Source organism: Dysidea avara, chromosome 3 (assembly GCF_963678975.1).
Source record: "Dysidea avara chromosome 3, odDysAvar1.4, whole genome shotgun sequence".
In the NCBI taxonomy this organism is placed as follows: Eukaryota; Metazoa; Porifera; class Demospongiae; order Dictyoceratida; family Dysideidae; genus Dysidea; species Dysidea avara.
This window is the reverse complement of record NC_089274.1, coordinates 32473722-32498636: the sequence shown is the minus strand read 5'-3', so window position 1 is coordinate 32498636 and position 24915 is coordinate 32473722. Positions and strand designations below refer to the sequence as shown.

The 24915-nt window shown below is 36.5% G+C and overlaps 1 protein-coding gene across 2 annotated transcripts in view; it reads left to right on the top strand.

The window, feature by feature from the left end:
* Window positions 1-24915, top strand: part of LOC136250747 (G surface protein, allelic form 168-like) — a 56088-nt gene that overhangs the window by 28578 nt on the left and 2595 nt on the right. The window contains exons 9-15 of one of the 2 annotated variants that reach the window (XM_066043019.1): window positions 29-90; window positions 6026-6128; window positions 6644-6889; window positions 19140-19250; window positions 21192-21254; window positions 21809-21870; window positions 22897-22978. In XM_066043019.1, the coding sequence (XP_065899091.1) occupies window positions 29-90; window positions 6026-6128; window positions 6644-6889; window positions 19140-19250; window positions 21192-21254; window positions 21809-21870; window positions 22897-22978 (729 nt within the window). Of the gene's footprint in view, window positions 1-28; window positions 91-6025; window positions 6129-6643; window positions 6890-19139; window positions 19251-20079; window positions 20146-21191; window positions 21255-21808; window positions 21871-22896; window positions 22979-24915 lie in introns of those variants that run through there. The other variant, XM_066043020.1, reaches the window with a different exon arrangement.

Here is a 24915-nt window from a genome sequence, read left to right as displayed (position 1 = left end):
AGTGTACTTTTTATAAATGTCTTTGTAGACCGTTACCATGCAACGTGATAATTTAGGATGTTGTTTTACTCCTCTGTTTGATGTTGTTTGGTAAGTTGTTATTAATTATCTTGTTGCTGCAATAAAGTTTGTAATGATGGTTGTCAAACATGAATTATATATATCTTTGTATATTATTACACTTTTGGTGGAGACAAAAAGTGCCACACTATAATATATAACTGATATACCACGGCAAACTTGGTATACAAGTGATATACCATGCTTTGTGGCTATGCTTACCATATATTGTGTAACATCACACATTCTGTGAAATCCGTACCTAACAGTAAACAAGTCTCTAATAACAAGTGCCTAAATCTACCTACGATTATTTACCTGAACAGCTCAGCGTATAGTCGATGAACTCTTGTCTCCTTCTTGAATAATTTGTTAATCATGAGCAGATGGGTGTGGCAACACTAAAGACTCTGAAATATCTGATCCGTTAATCATTTTTCACTGATTTTGATCTTAAACAGATACTGTTTTACTATAACTGGGGTGTAGAATATACCAGTTATACCACGAGATATGACTGAAATATTTGCACTCTACCTCAAGCGCTGTGCACTCTTGGGACTCTGATCATGCATATATTTCAGTCATATCCCTCATAAGCATGTTATAACTATACAATCAGTTATATATACCACACCTGTGGTGAAGATCGAAAGTGCTGTACTATATAACCAATATGCCACTTGGTATATAACTAAATGATATATATCACAGTTTGTGGCTACACTTACCATATATTATGGTGTAACTTCACCTATTCCACAAACTCCTCACCTAACCGGTAAATAACTAAATCAACTAACAGTTATATGATTATTCACCTGGACTGCTGAAAGGATTGTTGACAAACTCTTGTCTTCTTCATGGATAACTCAGTAATCATGAGTAGATGGGCATGGAACTGCTAAAGACTCAAATGCGTAATCCATCAAAAAGTGCTCTGGGATATACCAGTGGTAACACATATAGTGACTAAAACATTATATGCATTCTCCTTTGAGCACTTCAAGGGATCATGCACATAATTCAGTCATATCTCTCATAAGCATGTTATAATATAACTATATATAGCATTTGTTTTTGTTTCATATAATAATTAGTATATGTTTATGTACACCTAAGCCCCCCAAAACTAGTAATATCGAATATTCAAAAATAGGTTTAGTTTACCACCTCAGACAAAAGTACATGAAGCGCATGGGTCATTCCATGTCAAATCACCGAGAAATTGTAGGGTAACCTCTCGGATTTTGATGAAACTTGGTGTGTTTGTAGTACCTATGGTGCTCATCACCCACCCCAATTTTTAGCCTCATACACCACATAGTTTCTGATTTATGACCACAAATATTTTGAATATTTCATGAAAAATTGGTCCGTCTTGAGTTACAAAATCAACTGTAGCTCACCACTGTGTTAATATTTTAAAATAAAATTTTCAGTGATTAAAGACTGTTAATTTATCTTTCAAGTAATTCATAAACTATGGGATATCAATTTAATTAAGGTTCCACAAGGCTCCATTAAAAACTTTAATCTTTAATATTCCAAAAAGTGCTGCATCAAATTCTTTGAATTTTTAGTAAGCAATGATTAGATTGTGGTCTAGTGTTGGTAAAATTTTTGTGGTGGGGCCACAATGGGTTCAAGAGATATAATTAAATATGTTGTGATATGTAGTGGAATTTAGTAGTCTATTATTGCTATATGGGAGTGTACACCTCTAATAACCACTCATGATAAGACCATGCCAACTTTGTCTTACACAATGAAGGTGTCCAAGTACAGTGCAATCTATTAGTGACCACCTGTATTGAAAGACCACCTTTGTGCTGCAATTTATTTAGTTGGATTTACTGTATGGGTGATTCTATATCAGTTCGCCAAAGTTTTGCACATGGCCCCCTCAGAATTTGGTGAAATTTGGTATGTGGGTATCCAAAGTATGTGGTCATATGTGTCCCTTCATCCATTGCTTGTATGGCTTATTTAATGTGTATGGCTTATTTAGTGTTCTGTTTTCGCTGTACTTGTGATCATTCAAAGCATCGTGACTTGGGTGTTTTTAAAATGAATTGCACCACTTTAAAGCTCAAAGAAAAAGCTTTCGTTTGGTATATTAAGCAGCTTAATTTGATTAAGTTGATAATTAACCATGTCTCCTAATCTTTGACGTTTACTCTACCAAAAAGTGCTAATTAGAATTTTTTGTGAATATTTGTCAAACATTCACCTATTAGTTGCAAAAGTTTCAGTGTGGGGTCTCTATGGGATTATGAGATAGGTAGCTAGCGGTGTTCATGGTATTATAGTAGATATCCCATGCAGTATTGCACACCTTGAAACCCATTCTGCTGATTTAGGTTTGCAGACACACAAGACTCTTTGATTCAACTGCAAGTTAAATGTATGCATATATAAACAGGCTGTGACGAAGGCATGTAATACAAGTTTGTTACTGTGGTGATACAGTGTGATGCTGTTTGGTAGCAAAAGTCATTTCTTTATTGTCAGAGTACACACAGCCACTTCTTGTCCTTGGGTCTACAAGAGTTAGAATGTCATCCATTGGTATAGTGTGGATATTCTGGGGCTCTGGGTACTTGAACGAGTTTGATGGACCGTGTGGATACAGAAATGTCAGCTTCACTTCCTTACTAGTGTCACTGCAAACTTCAAGCACACAAGCTAACTACCGATTCTCTTCATGTAAACAAGTGATAAATCCAGCAATCGATTCTGGTGAAGCTTCATTCTTTGCTAGAGCAACTCTCTCTTTCCTGAAAACATCAGATTATGAGTAAAATTTTATTTCTACTCTGCTATCTGAGATTGGCACAAAAGAGTGCAGTTTTCTCGTAGCATGGATTGTACGTGAGAGTTGAAAGCAACGTTCCTGTTGTCTTGAATAATCGTCATTGTTATAATACCCAAAGTAAGCAGCAGTTATGTTGCTACATGCTCAATTGAACAACTGACGTGGTGTCATTAGCTGGTCATTGTACTGCCTTTGCAAGCTATGTAAGCTTTATAAAGTTGCATTTGAAAACTATACAACTAAATAAATTGCAGCACAAAGGTGGTCTTTAAATACAGGTGGTCACTAATACAGATTGCACTGTATTTGGACACCTTCATTGTGTAAGACAAAGTTGGCGTGGCCTTATCATGAGTGGTTATTAGAGGTGTACACTCCCATATAGCAATAATAGACTACTAAATTCCACTACATACCACAACATATTTAATTATATCTCTTGAACCCATTGTGGCCCCACCACAAAAGTTTTACCAACAATAGACCACAATCTAATTATTGTGTACTAAAAAAATTCAAAGAATTTGAAGTAGCGCCTTTTGAAATATTAAAGATTAAAGTTTTTAATGGAGCCTTTTGGAACCTTAATTAAATTTATATCCCATAGTTTATAAATTAACAGCCTTTAATCACTGAAAATTTTATTTTAAAATATTAACACAGTGGTGAGCTACAGTTGATTTTGTAACTCAAGACGGACCAATTTTTCATGAAATATTCAAAATATTTGTGGTCATAAATCAGAAACTATGTTGTATATGAGGCTGAAAATTGGTATGGGTGATGAGCACCATAGGTACTACAAACACACCAAGTTTCATCAAAATCCGAGAGGTTACCCTACTATTTCTTGGTGATTTGACATGGAATGACCCGCATATGATTAACCATAATGTGTCATACAAATACATAAAATCACCAATTTGAATATATACCATACAGTATAGTAGTACTGTATAGTGGGGATGAGCAAGATTTGGTATGGACCACACCAAAATATCGCCCCTCAATTTCCCAATGTGACAGTACTGGTGGGGTAAAAATCAAGCCCAAAAAACCTTTTGATCCAACTCAAAACATTTCCATCAAGTTGATACAGAATTTTTTTCCAAAAATTTTCTACCTACCTATCAAACTGATGCATTTAGTCAAGCATAACAGAGCACTGGCTACAACTACAGCTCTATAGCTACTTCTTTCACAGAAACATTTTGAATTGACTTAAAGGGAAAAAAAAACATTTGGCATATATTAATAAACATACAATGCATGTGTTACCTTTTATCCTTCTTTACTATAGCCATCAGTCAAACTTTCATCTATGGGCATACCATTGCTACACAATATTATTGCACCAATATATTGGAATACATGTGTTTTCAGAGTTCAGTGAGCTGTTCTCATTGTAAACGAGATGTCTCCTCCCACCAGGAAATTGATTGCTTGTAGAATGGTATGCATGAAGTCAACTAAGATGTGGCAACCTAGCTCACAAATGTGGCAAAGACGTGTTTAGTGATATGCTGTTAATCTACTTTAAAATTCCCGGTTTATTCTTATACTTGTTTGTCATGGCTATGAGGTGTATTACATTTACATACATCCCAAATCCAAAGCCAAGGGAATTTACTGTTGATAATCCCCAGACAAAAGTAAGGGTTTTATCAACAGTAAATTTTGATGAATGAGGATGAGGGGTATATTTAAGTGCAATACAGCAAAGTAGCCATGGTTCATATGATATATAGGTATGGCTTGTAATTAACATGCACTACACAAAATACTAACTCGCCATATGCACACAACAAATTAAAGGAACTCCTGCATAATTCATTATATAGTTTGGCATAGTGAACTTGTTTGTAGGATTCCTCTTACTTTTTCTAGCGATTGAGTTTGTTCACAATCGACTATGGACTTAGTAAACATATTTATATCCTTGGGACTTGTCCATTCATATTAATAAATATAGGAGCAATGATACCTGCTGCCATCCATTATTAAAGTCATTAGATATGTCTACAAAATGTCAATGGACTCTTACTGACTGGGGTGTTTGATCACCTGGCATGTTGCAGGCTATTAGCCTACACTGGCTTGGGTGAGGTGAGTATCCTGCTTCCACACCCCTTGTTAAAAGATGTATTGTGAAGTTATGGCATAACTATGAGGTGGTGTTGTCATTTGTGATGTTTGACAAATCATATAATGCAAGAATTGTTTATACTGTCCAAAACACACAACTAGTACTGTCATATGCACAAATGGTCCATTTCAAAACTGTTGTCTAAATCTACATTTGCAGTTCTGTGAAAAAGTCTGGGAGCTAAAGTTACTTAGTTGCCTCTCATACACATAAATGATTTTTGTTAATGACAAACTGGTAAACTCTGAAGTGTTGCATCATAACTTTATGATATTCCCTTCCACAGGGTTGTGTTAGTGTATAGACTACATACTAGAGTAAAAATCTGTTGCATGAATAGTATCAAAGCTAGAAACAACCACTAAGTGAAACACTAACTTCGCCCCATCCTTTTCACCTCTCTGTTTTGTACATGGTTCTTCAAATAAACCCCTAATAATTGGGATAGCAGTATTTAACTTGAGCTATTAGTTGTTATTAATTGAATAAGTACAATTTTCCATCAAAAATTTGAGGTGTGCACAAGCTAGTCAGATTACACAAAATGCAAACCAAAAAATGAGGCAATACAACTGTAACAACAATAAAATGAATAAACTGTATGACAAAAAAACTGTAGACAACAATTACTTACATTAATAGTGACTGGATTTGCGAAAAGGTACCTTTTTCACACACAAAATTTGACCCATTTTTGAACTTTGAAGCTTCATAACGTTTTGATCATTTCATGTAATTGGCTGAAACTTTCCATGAGTGCAGCTACAGTATTTGGCTGCAGTTTTATACTAAGAGCAAGTTAATCAGTGTAAGGAGTCAAGTGTTACATTATTTTGTTTGCTGGTATGTAAAATGTGTGGAAAAGGTACCTTTTCACAAGTCCGGTCACATATTATTATTATAGATGATGATACACAGAAGGTGATATGTAATTAGACTAATTGGTTAAAATTTTGTAACTACTATACTTGTATATTACATGTGTGCCCTTTGCCACTTAGGTTACATGCACTTACATTTGGTGGCGGGTCAATAACAACTATTAGAAGTGCAAGTGAATTATACTCAGCCTGTTCTGTTACAGATCCAGGACAATGTGGAGTGGTAGGTTAATAACCATGTACATAATTATGTACATATACATACATACACACATACAGTATGATAAAGAAAAAGTAGAAATAGTGGACAGAAACCACCAACATAGAAGTTGGGGTACATTAATGGTTGCTTTATCACTGAGATTCAGATGTAGATAATACAACATATTCATTCATGCTATTTCACTGCCAGCATTTTGAATCCTTTAAGTGGTATGTACATCCATGGATTGTACTTTCCTACAGAATCTAAACTATTACCCAAGACAATTGCCTTTTTTGATTTTAGCCTACAAATCAATATAGATTCATTCTATCAGGCAAAAGAACTTCAATTATCAACATTCAGCTTTTAATGGTTTAGACTGGTAGGGTTTTAGCTATTATTGATTACTTTTATATGTTACATATAATATGCCAACTGTAATTTTTATGAAAAATTGTCATCAAAAATAAGGTTCACATATATGAGGTGGTTACCGATGTAGCAAGTCATGACCTGCTATGCTTGATCATCAGGTTATGCCAACCACCTCCACCACTGGATCAGCAGTCATGTCAACTGCAATGCCGATGCCAACTAGAACACCTTGTGAAAATGCTCAACTTGCACTAGCAGCTAATCCAACTTGTGCAAGTGCTCAAGCCAGCTCTGCAGTTGACTTTGAGAGTGGCCGTCCATTAGCAGAAAGTGATGTTGTTACAGTGTGCGGCGGGACTTGCAGGAATCTCATACGCAATACTGCTGTGTGTATCGATGAAGCTGTAAGTTGCTGCATAAAAGCATGCATGTAGATTGCAATATACATGTGATTTATGTTTATATGTAATATATTGTACTTTGCGTGGGAGGATCAAAGCGATGCTGCGTATCATATTCTCCATACAGTACTGATCAACTGCATAACTGTACTGTATGAGTCATACAGTACAGTTATGCAGCTAATTAGGCAAATACAGTACAGTTATGTGCTTAATTGGGCAAATACAGTACACTTGGGAAAATACAGTACAGTTATGCGGAGAATTTATTTAAGGAATGTTACGTAAACAACACACTGTAAATCGCTAAAACCAGCCAAACTAATCCTATGAGTTCGTTCTACGGCTAGAAATAGATTGTATAAACACTTACTGATCGTCTGATCACGAAGCTTTTAAACATGACTCCACTAAGACAGCATGATTGATCATGTGCGTAACATTGTAAATCGCTAAAACTAGCCAAATTAATCCTATGTTCGTTCTACGACTAGAAATAGATTTACTGATATCCTTATCACCGAAAATCACAGCGGTTTGAGTACTAGAGAAAATTGCTCCGAGCCAGACGCGACCAGGAAGTACAATATAACACTTAAAGCACCGCCTTGCAAGCCGAGTGCTGTATTTGCCTCAAGACACCCCCCAAGTACTGTATTTTTCATACACACGCGCGGCGGTGCTTTAACTCTAACATATTTTTATTTTATTTTAACCGCTTTTTAATGCAGGCAAGGCCTGCATTAATGGTCTGTGGGCAACTGGTGCCCACAGCCAGAAAAAGTATACGTACAACTTACATTTACAATTGAATGTATAAAATTAGAAATCAAATTAAGTTAGCTGGCTAAAGTTATTACATACATTTACATTTGATATATAGTTGAACTATCCTATAATTTTAAAACTTACATGTGTATTTAATAATAAACTTACTTATATAGCTAAGTACTTATTTTAAGAGAGAGCAAGAAAAAAAATTATTAATTACTGCTAAAGTTTGGTGGGCGAGGAGACTTGGGGCAGGTACTACAAGGGCAAACAAAGTGCAGACTGTGAGGATTGTCAGAGTCAAAATTGTTTGTAAAATGCTGCCAGAAGATCTTGAGTAACTGTGATTTAATGGTGGGAAAAGGTTGATTTAAGTCAAGTACTGGTAGACTATTGTAGGTTCTTGGTAATCTGTTAAAGTAGAAGTTACTTTGTTTGTTGGATGATGTAAAATTGTGTTGAAGCTTGTTACTGGTGGAGGATCTGGTAGGATTGCGGCAAAAGTTGACATAGTTATTGATATTGAAATGATTAGATGGATGCTGGATTGATTTTACGAAGAAGAGTATGTCATAAAGATCATAGGTGTACATCAGTGGTAGTATGTTAAGTTTGTTAAAACGTGTTTTGTAATCGGTTACATAGTCATTTAGAATAAATTTGGTTGCCCGGCGTTGGATTCTTTCTAAAGTAGAGATGTCGCAAATAAGGTAGGGGTGCCATAAAGGAGAACAGTAAAGTAATTGTGATCGAACTAATGCTAAATACAAAGTTTTCTTGGTTGGAATGTCAACTGAGTGGCTGAAGGTACGTCTCAGTAGTCCAAGGGTTCTATAGGCTTTAGCTGATATATGGTTATAATGATTTTTCCAAGATAAATCAGTTGATAAAATGACACCGAGGTCACGGTGAGTACTACTAGTTTTGATTATAGTGTCGTCTATGAAATAGGATGTGGGGAATTTTGTATTAAATGATAGATGTATAAACTTGCTGGTATTAAAAAATTGGTTCCAATCTCTAGACCAGTTTGCCATTGAATCAAGGTCTTGTGGAAGTTGTATGGAGCCTAGATGTTCAAGAATTTGTTTATAGCATTTTGTGTCATCTGCAAAGGAGAGAGCATTAGAGGAACGGACAGATAAAAATAAGTCATTGATGTAGATAAGAAATAAAAGTGGTCCTAGAATACTCCCTTGAGGCACACCTGACAGGACTGGTAAGAAGGTGGAATATGAATCATTAAGGCGAACGCATTGCTGTCCGTTGTTGAGGTAAGATCTAAACCACCACCAAAGGTTGCCAGTGATACCGATTTTCCAGAGTTTTAAAAGTAATTCATTGTGGGGAACTCTGTCAAATGCTTTTGCAAAGTCTAAGTATATTACATCTGTTTGAATTTTACAGTGTTCATGAATACTGTTTAAAAATATGAGAAGTTGTTGTAAAGTTGAACAGCCTTTCATAAATCCGAATTGACACATAGAGATGACATTGGAAATGGAGGCTATAACTTTGTTGTATATTAATCGTTCAAGTACTTTTGATGCAACACAAAGCAGAGATATAGGTCTGTAGTTGGTGGCACTGTTTTTGTCACCAGATTTAAAGATAGGAGTAATACAGTGAATTTGCCATTCAGAAGGTATAGTAAGTAGTAGTGGATAGTATATGAAAACAAATAGTGCAGAGGTTTGACTAGAACAGATGCACAGTGTTTTAGAATTGCTGGACTGATTCCATCGATACCAGTTGCCTTGTGAGGATCCAGAGATAATAATACATCGTAAACGTCTTCTTCAGAGATGTAAATTGAGTCAAGGGACACACTTGCTCGGGGCATATTTTCAAAATTAGGAAGGGAATAAGTACTTCGAGAGAACACTGAGTAGAAGTATTTGTTAAATAAATTAGCTTTGTCGAAGTCTTGAGAGGCAGAAGTATTGTCATAAAATATTGTGGAAGGGATGGAAGCAGGTTTCTCACATACTGGAATATTTTAGAGTCATTGCTAAAAGCAAAATTGCTTACCAGTTTTGCTTCAAAGTTGGCCTTAGCTTGTTGAATGCTAGCCTGAAGGGTTTCTTCAGCTGTTTTGATACGGAGCAGATTGTGTTCAGTAGGACAAGACTTGTACTTCTTTCTTAAAGTACTTTGCGTGGAGGATCAAAGCGATGCCGCGTATCATATTGTCCATACAGTACTAATCAACTGCATAACTGTACTGTATGAGTCATACAGTACAGTTATGCAGCTAATTGGGCAAATACAGTACAGTTATGCGCTTAATTGGGCAAATACAGCACACTTGGGAAAATACAGTACAGTTATGCGCTTAATTGGGCAAATACAGCACACTTGGGCAAATGCAGTACAGTTATGCGGAGAATTTATTTGTGGTATGTTACATAAACAACACTGTAAATCGCTAAAACCAGCCAAACTAATCCAACGAGTTCGTTCTACGACTAGGAATAGATCGTATAAACACTTACTGATCGTCTGATCACGAAGCTTTTAAAACACGACTTAAGGCCCCTGTCTGGGGATTTTGCTCTGTGTATGCTGGTGGTCCATGTGGTGTTTTTGTAGGTCTGTGTAGGCTCTGTAAGTTTAGCTGCTTTTTTCTGCTTTTTGTCTTTTATAAATTAAATTAGGCTTAACTTCTAGCTAGAGATCGGGGAGGATTTAAAACACGACTCCACTAAGACAGCACGACTGATCACGTGAGTGACATTGTAAATCGCTAGAACTAGCTAAACTAATCCTATTAGTTCATTCTACGACTAGAAATAGAATAGTTAAACACTCACTGATATCCTTGTCACCGAAAATCGCAGCGGTTTGAGTACTAGAGAAAATCGCTCCGAGCCAGACGCGACCAGGAAGTACAATATAACACCGCCTAGCTTGTGTGTACAAAAAATACAGTTCTCGGGGAGTGTCTCGAGGCAAATACAGCACTCGGCTTCGCCTCGTGCTGTATTAGCCTCTCAACACACACTCTTTCGTACTGTATTTTCCGTACACACGCACGGCAGTGCTTTAACTCTAACACACAGTGATGTTGCATTTAAGAACTGATCTGTATGATAAAATTTACAGAATCTGCCTAATAACTACAATTTCTTTTGCTATTATGTAAGAATTTGTATAAGTGAACAAAAAGTGAGCTTTCCACTATACAAGGACGAACCTTCATGCATAACCAATCAATAAAGTAGGCCTATTATAGCCTTGTGCCCTTCTGTGTTAAGACTGGCACAGGGGTAGATCTAGGGGGTGGGCTTTGGGGGCTGAAGCCCCCTCCCCCCTTCACTTTTTCAATATGCTGAGGATTATAATGAAATTTTGTCTTCGCATAATTATATGATCACTAATAATAAAAATACTCATAAACTCACCTTATAAACATCTTTCCAAGGCATTATTAGTGGATTTATGCTAAAGGTTGTGCAACAAGGACCCAGATCAGCATTGGAGGTGTACAAGATCGAGATACTCTAATAGAACAGTCATCTAACTACTCTAATAGAACATTCTGTGTAAGCATAAAAGTTGATTCTGTTATGGGATTTTCTGCCTGTGCCTATACATACAATGAAGTGCATTGGTCAAAAGGCTTGATTCATCTACTTGTGTATTTATTACTAGTACTAGGCACCGGCCTATTATGCCCAAAATTTTACCTATTATGCTTTTGAGCATTGCTCAATAATTAAGTTTATTAAGCTCAAAATTATGCTTTCAAAATCAAGATTATGCTCTAGAACTGACTGTTTTATTAGAGTATATCAGCCTTTCCTGACTACTCTATTAGAGTAAGTGACTGCTCTATTAGAGTATCTCGATCTTATTTCTGCTAAGTGTAAATAACCAACAAAGAAACGATTTAATAAGTTATATTACGTGTTTTTTAATATGAAATTCACTAATAATACTATTGGCAGTGAATATTTGCTTTCTTTCAGGCACGCGTATTGCACATTTAATTAATTTTTCAAACATCGTTCCTATTATGCTGGCATTATGCTTGATGCTTTTGGTCACCTATTATGCTTTAAATTACGCTGGCATAATCGGCCGGTGTCTAACTGGTACCAGTATACTTAATTCAGGTACACAATTTTCATTGAAAATGTTCTCAGATTCAATCTTGTATCAATTCAAATTTCAAAATTTTCCAGTTTCAAAATTATTATTCTATCATGCATGCAATTGTGAGAGGGTGCATCATGTACTTAGTTGTCTGAACCTACCCAAACCTTTCCATTAGCAAATGCTGCAGAGAGCCATATATATCTAAAGACAGTATATAAAGTAACTATAGGCAGAAATGTGCATTTTATGTGGAGATGTCTCCAAATTGCAGTATTTTAGCGTCTATATTTCAAAATTTTCCTTGTGGGGGGGGGGGGGGGGGCATGCCCCCAGACTTCCCTAGTTCCAGCATGCTTTCACCTCCACCCAAGAGATTAGTACCTTGAGTTAGCCCCCCCCCCCCCCCACCCCCCCCCCCCCCCCCTCCCTTTTATAAATCCTAGATCCGCCCCTGTGGAATATCCAAGAAGTTTGCAAACCATGTGGCACCAGACTTATGTCTTTCAAATGAAATACATAAGTAGAAATACAATGTGTAATAATCTTCTTTCCCACAAAAGATTTCAAATTCAGTCACAACATAGAAATATTTGTACACAATACATACATATATACCGCAAATTAAGGTGGAGACATAATTTTCAAACATATTATGCACCGTACAGTATTAACCACAGCATTCATAATTTGACAAAATAAATGTATGATGGTCATAATATGTATGAATATGTTTGCAATATTACAACAACATGCTTAGAAAGCTTAAATGATATAACATGCTACATTTTGATGTGGCAATTTAAGCAGTGATGAGGACTATTGAAACAAACCAGATTTATTGTTGGGTATAGTATCTCCATGTTAAAAATGGCATACAGCAAAATGGAAAAAATTATTCAGATACTATAATTTTATCAAAGTTTGGTAATTAACAGTAATGTCACACTTGAAATATGTAATCAATTTTTTTTACAATTCACTGTTAGTCAATTATGCATCTGTTGAATTATTTCGTGTAATTCAAGGTACTGGGTATTGAGTTTAGTCACTAAGGATTTGACAAGGGGTGGAAAGCACCAGGGTAGTAGGTATGTAGAGCAGGGTCCCAAAAATTTAGACATATATATATATATATATATACCACTTTCACACCTCACTTCAAAGGGAGGAAAAGGTGTACAAGTGGTATAATAGCACTGCTATCAGTGCTCAGGAATGCATTAACGAGAAATGGAGGTAGTATATACAAGTTATATCCCTCCTAGGAGGGATATAACTTGTATATACTACCTCCTATTCTCATTAATGCATTCCAAGCATTCTCAAAAATCATCTGATTTCTTTGATGAAACTGTGTGACCTCCTTTGCTTTAATATAGTGACACTTCACAGGATCGATAGTGGGTTTTAGTTTTGTAAAGTGAGCCAAAGCATAGATCATAGACTTGAGATAGTTTGCTGTTTTATTGAATGAAGGAGGTCACAGGTTAGTTTATATTGATCATGTTGCACGTGGCGGTGTCCAGACACTGGGCGTACCGCATAATTGATTTGGCCATTAGGCCCCTATTTGGTGATTATTAGTTTCTCATCCACTGCCCGCATCCTTCTTAAGCTACCGCATGGTAAGCCATTATTTACTCTGCATGCGCATGCTCAGAAGAACACGTGATACCAAACCGTTATTTTTTGTTGATGAACGCTACAATTCGCTATATATCACCAGGAGAACTATTGTTTTCCTTAGCAAATTGCTGCAGTGCCAGTTGCAATCGTGCTCTATCAACTTCATCAAAGCAGGCTTTCAGTTGACTGTCGAAAAACAGTTGGCGATCACGAAAAGTAGAATCAGCTGGTGAAGGAAATGTTTGTAGTAAGAAAGAAAGACAATTTGGACAAGGTCTCTATGTCAGTGTGTTAATATTATACAATAATGGCATAATGGTAATACCCTCCTGCCTGCATCATAATAATTAGAAAGGCTGGATGAGAAACTAATAATCACCGAATAGGGGCCTTAATTTCGTACCTACAATCGAAGCGATCTGCATGCTCGTGTCGATACACTTACGTTGGGCCTCTCAGCAGCGTCTTGTCATTGCTCTTGCGACCTCGTGTGAGTGCGTATATTTCAGGCAAATCACTCGTGCCCATGTATATTCCACTTGTGTGACTCACCTGCAAGTGTGGGGAAACTGCAGGAATACTTTGCGAGTGTATTTATATGGAACCATGTGAATTTCGATTGTGGATAACGTCGTAAGAGCAATGACAAGACGCTGCTGAGAGGCCCAACGTAAGTGTATCGACACGAGCATGTAGATTGCTTCGATTGTGTGTACGCAATTAAACACAGGAAGCCCAAATGCGAGCTGAACAGCTCATAATGAAGCTTAAGAGTGCTTACTATACTAGCCATGAATAAACTAAAGCAGTGAATATGTTTACAGTGCTATATAATGGCCTAGTCAATTAAGCACCACGCCCAGTCACTATGCGTGTGTGACATCGCGCCAGGTGTCAAAACAGCAATACAGTGACGATTCAAGTGCACTAAAATCATACTTACTTTACTATTTACTAACCATGAATAAACTAAAGTAGTGAATAATATTGTTAACACTAATGGCCAAATCAATTAAGCGCTACGCCTAGTGTCTGGACATCACCACCGGTGACTATACAATCAAACCAGCAATATAAACTAACCTGTGACCTTCTTCATTCAGTAAAACAACGAACTATCTTCTTCCTGAAGTCCATGATCTGTGCTTTGGCTCACTTTACAAAATTAAAACCAACTATCGATCCTGTGAAGTGTCGCTATATTAAATCAGACACAGTTTCATCAAAGAAATCAAATGATTTCTGAGAATGCTTGGAATGCATTAATGAGAATAGGAGGTCATTAATGCATTCCTGAGCACTGATAGCAGTGCTATTATACCACTTATACACCTTCTCCTCCCTTTGAAGTGAGGTGTGAAAGTGGTATATATATAGTTATACTCGAATTTCAAGTTTGAATAGATCAAGATTCACGGTAGTGAGTCGCGAGGCCAAGAAGCACAAAGCGCACACCCACAAAATAAAACACGCGACCACTACTGTGAGTCATTTACATGAGGGATCGATTATGCAATCTTTTAAAATCCGCATGGCGAAATCTCAGGCTTACTAAAAGATTCCACCTCGAAACCAGTGGCATGTAACCTTTGTATAATGAGTAACTACCACACGAAAAGTCAGGCGAATTGTTGGAGTAGTTTGTTCCATCGCCCACCCATTTACCATGCGTTAATTACATTATTTATTCAAATGTGCATCGTTCTTTTTTTCATTTTCTTCATCATCGCATCCCATTGAAGCGATTTTCTTTCAACCATGAAGTCGTATTGTAAAAAGGCTGCGGCTATCAGGGGCTTTTTACACAATGTATCTGTACATTTAGTTTCGCTAAAAGTTGTTTGTTAGTTTATGAGATCGCTTTTGTGCTCTTTGAAGATTCAAACTTGCCACCATGACGTCGAGGTGTGAGGCGCCCGCCTCAATTCCCAAACCCAAACAGTGTGGAAGTGGGCAAGGTCATTAGCCATAGCGAGCTGGCTGATTTGATAGACACTGTGCTGTCAACTCTTGGTTTAATTGTGAGCAGTCACTGATTTGTTTTAATTTTGCCACGGTATGCCTCCACTGACTCATCAGCATGACTCCGGCCCATGCAGGGCCGTACATAGCTATAGCCAGCTGTTTCATACCTGCTGTAGTGATACAATTGAAGTAATTTACTGCTACATTACCCGTGCACGTCTCTAATCCCGCCCCAGCCCTTCAGTGCCTGTGAAACTTCAGTGTTGACTTGAAAAGCCAGCATCAGCGCATCACCTTTCGGCAGTCACAGCACTTTGTAGACCCTCATGCAACCACCCACAATTATAGAAACTCTTTAATGATAGCATAATGTATTGTAATAGTAAACATTTAAATTATGATCCCATAAATTTTTTTTTTTTTAAATGACTACAATAGCACAAGAAGCCAGATACACTAGTGTTTGGCAATGAAGTACCACAAAGAGTTCATAATATAGTAGTGGGGTCTTGGTACCACATATTATTTTTTCTTCACCATTTGCGTGATTTGTCCATTGAGCATAAGCTCACCCGCCAACAGTCACAACATCAGTATCCACCCTGCATATACAGAAAGGGATACAGTATGGTAAGGCACAGCTAACTAAAAACATGTAATCATAGCCAGACTAACATGTCAACAAACACTTACTTCCACTATTATGACTATTGTTAAATTGAACATCCAACATAGTCAATCCCAAGATGTATTCAGCATACTGCAGCAATTGATGACCAATTTTGGAGTATATTACTTGACTTCTTTTGTGGTTCTTACCTACATTGTTGACATAACAATTTTTGTTGCTAGGAGACATATAAACTAGGAGGGACTAATGGTTATAGCATAATGGTAAACAAGTTACAACAGCAAAGGAAATTTTAATAAACTAGCAGTGATTGGATAGTTGATAGATAAAAGTAGAAGACAATTTGTAGTTTTTCCAGTCCTGATTGTTTGAGGATAAGCACATTAGCTGAAAAAAGCAAGACAGACTAAATTTTAGCGCAAGGTTTATGATGCAAACTCATTATGCACCTACCAATGTGTTACCCCACCACCCCCCTTGGATGTAAAGCCTGTAAGTGGGGCTTTACAAGGCGAATTGACATGAAACTGCTGCTTCACTATGGGGCATTTGACAATCATTCATTAAGCACCCAAGTATTTTTTCTATGCTGTCAAATCCCCCACGTTGCAACTGAGCCAATGGTGGGGATTTAACACAATAGGTTTGTCCTACCATGGGGCATTTAACATTCGGTTGTGCCCAATATAGCCCTATATATGCCCGAAGGGAGGGGGGTTAGTAGGGCAATACGTTGATATGTACATTATATATAATATGGTGCATCTACTGGGGTAAGCCTGTACCTTGTGGGCCTAAGCATGTTCCTCTCCTGTTTTGAAAACAATCTTTTATTGCCTGCCCCTAACTGGAGTTTGCCTGACACCTTCAACATCACAAAAAGCTATCTAAAATGGTTAATTTAGCTTTGACCATTGGCAAACTACAATACTCAACAATTATATCAGAGTATACATAACTCTATATATCTTCCCAGTTACTATATAGTAGGGTCCATGGTTGTCTCAGATCTGCACATATTATCATCACATTAATCGATTGATGCATAGTAATTATGGTATACTGTATGTACGCATTGAGCTGAGCCCTCAAAAATATTAACTTATTAGTTTTGTAGTATTGACTTACTTGCTAATCATTCAAATGCCTGACACATTATTTATAGCCAAAGATTTCACCATACATTAGAGGAAGCCATAAAAGTATATAGCCTTTCTGAACTGTTGATGTAGGCATTGTCTGCTTTTGACAACTTCGTTGTCATCACTGGTTGGTTGAAATATTGAGAAAAAATCTTTCATTTTTAGCTGTTTTCTCACTAGGGTTCAGCTCAACTTGTTCGTGGTGTGACCCACACAGCTGCTATAACAAGCCAGCTACAAGGATCTAGCCTACAAAAGCATATATATATATATAATCCCAGGAAGCTACTATGGCGTGGGGGATTCCTGTCTAAAATTACAACGGTAGTTATATATCCATTTACAATGACTTATACATGAACTTACTCGTGATGCATTCAGCACCTTCATGTCCATTCCGAGGCGTACATTCAGCAACAATTCGCAGCCGATTCGCCTCCACTTGTTACGCACACAGACTAGTTATGTCACCAATCCACCGCTTCAGGAAGAACCATTAAGATGGTAGCCTCGACTTTGTCACTATCCCCGGTTCTTATTTTCACGTGAAACATCACGCAAAATATCACGTGAGTCTTTGAGGGAAAATTGAACGGTTTGAACGAGTTTTCTCGTAGCAAGTCACTTTTAGTAGCGCTTCTAAACACTGAACTTGAAGCTTTTGCTACTGATTTAGCTAGCTAATCTGATACTGAAGCTGTTATTATGCATGCATGCAGTGTCTCCTATGTAATAATATTATAATAGCCAATCTTCAGTAACTATATGTTCTCCATTCAACAAAAAGTAGTGATATCCTGTGCCAAAAACAGCCTAGCTGTAAAAAAAGGCGAGGCCAAGAATGCACAAGCACATGTTCATGGAGTAACTACAACCAAAAGACATGATATCAAAATCTGGCCAAGAAAGCATTTACAGTATAGGCACTTTTATGCATTCTTTTCTATATGCTTCACATTATCACATCCAGCTAGCTGTACATGTGTGCTTGCAATATAAACAATACTACTGAGACGATAAAAGATGATTACACTGCATTGTTACCAAAATTAATTTAACTAAAAATTTACAATTGGTTTCTACTTGGCCATCTTTTTGCACTAAAATAAAAAGATGGCCAAGTAGAAACCAATTGTAAATTTTTAGTTAAATTAATTTTGGTAACAATGCAGTGTAATCATCTTTTATCGTCTCAGTAGTATTGTTTATATTGCAAGCACACATGTACAGCTAGCTGGATGTGATAATGTGAAGCATATAAAAAAGAATGCATAGAAGTGCCTATACTGTAAATGCTTTCTTGGCCAGATTTTGATATCATGTCTTTTGGTTGTAGTTACTCCATGAACATGTGCTTGTGCATTCTTGGCCTCGCCTTTTTTTACAGCTGGGCTGTTTTTGGCACAGGTCTATATTACAGCAATAAATAATGCTTTTGTTGTGCAGATTAGTTCAAGTGGTGATTTCAAAGTATGACTGAAATATTAATTATGACATACGTGTGTACGGTAATGAAAGAACAGTCGCTGCATTAGTATTTTTGCATTGCAGAATTACAGATGGAAATATCCTCAATGGAGGTATTGCATGTGCAGTAATTATCTCGATCCTCAATCCTTAATGAAATATTTCTTTGATTTGAAGATAACAAGGGGAAGGGGCACATACCTTCTCCTGATCTGCCTGTCAAATGTGACATTGTAATTGATTTCTGAAGTCACAAATTATAATAAACTACATGTTGTACATATTATAAAGAACATTGGTACATTCATTCATACCTTTGCAACGTAGCATGTAAACACAGCAATTTTAAATTGGCAATGCATGGGAAATAGCAATGATCTGAATGAAGTGTAACAGATAGTGAGAGCATTCCATAGTTCTTTTAATGGATTTCTTCATACATATAGTATATCGGTGGCAATTACGTTGATCTCAATGTACACTTTATATATGTATTATGTGTTATATACATGACTAATCTACAAACATAAACTCTATTTTATTGCAACAGGCTGCACGGAGGGGTTCTGAGGCTCAGTTTGATGTGGTCTGCAGAACAAATGGTAATGCAAGTTGCATTAACGTCAATGTTAATGTTCCAACTGTTGCAGCAGCTTTGATGGTAAGCAATGCAATACACATGTATCCACACTTACATATGTTTTACCTAAAAGTACAACCACAATGTAATGGTCACTCTCTAGATCATCACCCATATAGAAAGGTACAGCACTACAGCCAGCTCACAGTCAATTTTGGTGCTAATTTAACAAGTATTTAAGTTTGATTATAGGGGATCATAGAAAAATAGTAGGGAAACAAGGAAAGTCGCCTACACTTGCAGATATACTAGTGAGCATTTTAGTCTATACCCATGGGATTAAATGTTCACTAGTATATCTGCAGGTGTGGGAAAACCTCCCTTGTTTCCCCAATTTTTTTATGATCCCTAATTGAGCTTAAAATTCCTAATTTTTCCTTATATTTTTTTATTTTTTACTCTTTTGTAACACTATTATGACTAGTGAACCCACGCATGCCGCATCAAAGAAAGGATAGCACCAGAGTTATCTGAACACATGCCCCAGCTATCCTTTAATGACTCAGGGGAAGTGGCCATTATGCTTTGCTTTCAACTATGTTCATCCCATTACACAGTACTACAAATGAATAACAGCAGTAGAAGCACCTCTACAATTAACTCAGTCACCATGAAAAATACAGATGAATCATGTGCCTGAACTATCAATTACTATCAGCTATCATTTTATACAGTCCTCGCACCTCTTCAAAAAAAAACTATCAATTACTGACTTAAAAGTGAAGTGGCCATTACGCTTCACTTTCACCTATTTTTAGCCCATTTCACTGCATTACAAATGAAGAGAAGTGCCTCTGCAATCAATCCAGTCACCACAGAAAGCGCGGACAATTCCCGTTTACAAACATAGGTACATAATGCTACCGAGAATTGACACCTTGATGGACTGTCAGCAAAATGGAATGGGACACAAAGGAGGACAAAGGTAAGTCCATGATGCATGCACTATATAGTAGAGGCCATTAAAATGTTTACGCTCTGTTTGGTTTTAAACCGTACAAATTGTTATAGAAGTACAATTAATTTAATGCAACTATCCTTTCAATAAAGCCAAAGATACTCACCAAGCAGCACATCGTGAATTGTTAAAACTATTGTTTTAATCATATGAATTATTAAAATTATTGTTTTAACAATTGCGAGAGATAAAAATAGGTCAATTATTGTTATTGACATTGTTAAACAACACAAATTGTTATGATAAATTATGCAAGTGTTTTGTTAAAATGCATTTTTTGTGACAATGTTTCACTATTGTTTTAACTAATGTTAAAACCAAACAGAGTGTTAACTTTTCTGGTTTTAAAAATTTCGTAACAATATATTTGTAGTATTTATATGGTCATACTGAAGGCACTTTTGGGCTTGGTTATATACGTAACCAATACTGCCAAGGTGCCAGGATGGTGTTGTGAAGCTGGATTTGGGTGATATTTTTGGCCAGAAAAACCCAAGCCTCCCTCTCCATAATCCCTAATATACAGTACTATCATACTGTATGATTATACAAGAAGAAATGTAATATAAAACAAAACTGCCAAACTATTAGAAAAGCATTTAAACGAAAGAAAAGTTTAAAAAGGTAAGGCAAAAACCATAACATGAATACTACTGATGTTGATATCAGTCAATTTTTAATAATGGCAAGCCACACTTTCACACTGCTTATTTGAAGATTTTATCCTCTTATTTTTATGGTTGGACAATGAATGGTTTATAAAGCACACACACACACACACACACACACACACACACACACACACACACACACACACACACACACACACACACACACACACACACACACACATACACACACACACAATGCACCCAGCAAACTGTATACTAATATTTTACCAAAAAATTAATTTGTCTTTATAATTTTTTACCTGCACCTGTTATCAATATGTGACATTTTAATTCAAAAGAGTATCCCACTGTATTTGTATTATACTTCTATAGTCTTCAGGAGGACAGTGTTCAGACTTTATCAGTGATGGAACATGCACTGAACTCTGTAAAGCAGTAAGTGTACATGTGATGTGTTTGGAGTCATGGAACATCTTTATGTGTATCAATTTGTATGACATGACATGCACATGTACCTGTTTGTAAAGTAAAAAATTACACAATCACATACCATATTGTGTCTGATTTGTAAGCTCATACTGAAATAGCTACATATGTACTTGCATGGTGTTGTTTTATTATTGCATGATATTTCAGTAGCCTAGTACAAAGTAACACTTACAAAACACATATGTATGTACTACTTTCTATTCTGGTGACAACAATTACTTCTATAAGAGACCTATGCAATTTACAAGCAAAGCTGGTAGAAACATATTCTAGGCATAATATAAAATGTATTGTGTGCAATAAGATAATCACAAGGAGATGTGATGGCATAGCTACACACACATTGTGATTTATAGTCATAATATATTATTCATTTAAATCAAGCAAAACTATTTGTTAACTAAGCACCTAGTAATTGATGTAGCACAATATTTATTTTATTTTGTACAATATAATGTTCAAATGTATGTATATGTGATATAGTGTCTACTTTTTCGCAGCAAATTACTCGTTTTGTAAATGATGCCGGTTGCTGCTACCATCCATATTATTCTTTAATTATGTAAGTTGGCACAAGGTAGCATAGAAACTATGACAACAAGAATAAGGGATCATAGAAATAAAAAGTAGTGAAACAAGGACACCTGAAGATATACTAGTGGACTTTTTAATCATCAATTCAGTCACGGGTATAGAGATAAACTCTAACTATATGATATTTGTAGGATTTACACGTTCTTGTTAACAAACTTAGTTACAGCGTTATTTGCTACTGATCCAAAATCAAATTTTGCAAGGATGTCTACAGTGAATCCAGTGGTTGTGCTCATATTGGTGTGGGTGATTGCTCGTTTGCTGTGGGCTATTAGCCTGCATTTGGCATGGTACATATCTGTTGTTTTACATGCCCTCATGATTTACTTGATATGTACACCCATGTTGTCGAGCTTAAGTGCATGCACATATCACGCAAATCACTCAGGCCCATGACACATACTAATACTTGTATACATATAATTGTAATACACACACACACACACACACACACACACACACACACACACACACACACACACACACACACACACACACACACACACACACACACACACACAACACACACACACACACACACACACACACACACATGTGCATATAGACATGCACACATACAAGTAATATTGCATAAATTTGTATTGTACCAGAGCATGCACACCCAACCCAAAGGCTGGAGGTGGCTGACCTGATTGCAGAGATATATAGACACATCATGATGGCATGTGAGAATTGATATGTACTATGTATATTGCAAGCTAATACATAGCCCACAGCAGGCAAACAATCACTCAAGCCAATGGTAGTCAATGGATTTGTTTCATAGACATGTCTGAAATGTTCAATTATGGCCATGGGCTGTGCACATATAATTGCAAAATCTAATATCTGAGATACACATAGCTAACAGAGTTTAATGGTAAAGGTTGTATTCTGTGTGTTTAAAGGACAGTGTTAAAATAAACTGTATATTGAACTGAGACTTCTATTCTATATATTTAACAATATTTATTTATAATTGTGTTTCTTATAGTGCTTCCCAGGCTTCAATGACCATGCGCACTTCCACACAACTTCTTACTGCTTGTGAAATTGATAATCCTGGAACATGTGCTGTAAGTAAATAACTGTTATGTCTGTTTCCTTCTGAAGCACTGAAAGTGTGATTAATTGCCAGTGTAGCTAGTAGTCAGCCAGTGGAAAATCACATCTTTAGTTAATAACAGGGCTGGATCCCACAGTCCGGTTGGCCCGGCATTGGCCAGACTACTTTTCAGCTACTTAAATTTGTAAAAAGATTGAGATATCCTAATAGAACAGTCATCACAATATACTCCAACAGAATAGTCATCATAATACTTTAATAGAGCATTCAGTATAAATTATATAACTATACAGACACTGCTTGGTCTAAGCATTTATGTTAACTGTCAAATTATTACTGTTCAAAAGTTTCAGTGAGTCATTTGCATGGCATTGCTTTGGGCTAGTTGATCATGTATGCTATGCAATACAGCAATTGCAATCAAAATTGCTTCTGCATCTCAAAGAATTATTAAATTTTGTATCATGAATGTAAAAATTTAATTAACTAGTAGTTACTACTAGTTAATTGGTACTGTAGCAAAAGAAAGATCCTTGATGTTGAGAAAGAGACTTGGCTTTGTATGTGAAAATAGACTCCATGTGCCATTTCAGAGCACCTATTTTCAAATATTTCCCTGGGGGAGCATGCCCCAGACCCCCTTAGTTTGGCATGACATAGCACATGAAGTTGATTATCACATGAAAGCAGATTTTCTTTGGTTTAAATACCACAGTAGATGTACAGTGTGTGCATGACTATATGACCTCCATTGCCATACATGCATGGCCTGACCACTCAAAATCACTGGGCTCTGGCCCTGGTTAATAAATGTGTATATCATGAAATGTGTATAATTGTATATGTACTTATTAAAAACCTAGTGTGTCAGCATTTCGCATTCCCTGTTAAACTCAAGTATAGTGTCCTGTAATGTACTAGAACTATTATCACGAGTGCAATATAATAAACACAGGTAGTTATATTATAGTCATAAATGTATTATCATTTACAGTAAATTAAAGTTAACATGCAGCAATTAGAACACTCCAAAAACAATTATCCTAGCCCACCCTACCCCTGAAGGGATGGGTCCTGAAGCTTGCAAAGAAAATGTCAACATTAAAAATACAAATTAACCATCCAGCACGTGTGTGGTGTGTGTTGATGAGTTCTTTCTGGCACATGTGTGTGCTGATGTGTTGATGTGTTAGATCCATCACTGGTGTATGTTGAAATGCTGATGTATGATACCATAATACCTATAATGTTTTATCCCAAAACAATATATACTTGCCAAGGTGTCCCACCTTGGTTGGCCCATATGCAACCCAAATTAAAATACTTTTATTTCGAGTCAGTGGTTGGGTGGTTGAAGGCCTCACATAGTGAGGCAGGTGTACATAACCAGCATGGAGAAGACCCAAGTGCATGTATACAGTATATGAGGTTGGTAGTATTGTCAATTTAACTTACTGATTGTCAGCATGGTACATATGAATGCATACCATGTTAATAATATAGTATATTATTGCTGCAGTAGAAATAACTATTTGGGGCATATGTAATTGAAATTTTTTTTCACTTTAGCTTTTGCTAAATCACTATAGTGCAGGTATATTTAAAACTCTTAAGATACATTCTTCGTAATATAAGAGTATTGTTGTGGTTTTCATCACAACCACACTTTAGTGCTTTGTTGTCATTTCCAGCATAAGATGCTCACAGCCAGTTAATAGCACTACGCACAAAACATTTTGTTGGTAGGTAGCTATCCATTTTTAAACTGACTTTTGCAGTGTTAGCATGTGTTACGGGTGAAAATGTAGCTTCACAACTTGCTATCTCTGATCCTCTATCATACTGATACACTACATACATAGCTTGATAAGTCTCTCTTTAGTAAATGTAAAGAGTTAACCCCCAAGCTCAATTCTGTACTATTTGGATGCTATTCAGCTTGGAAGG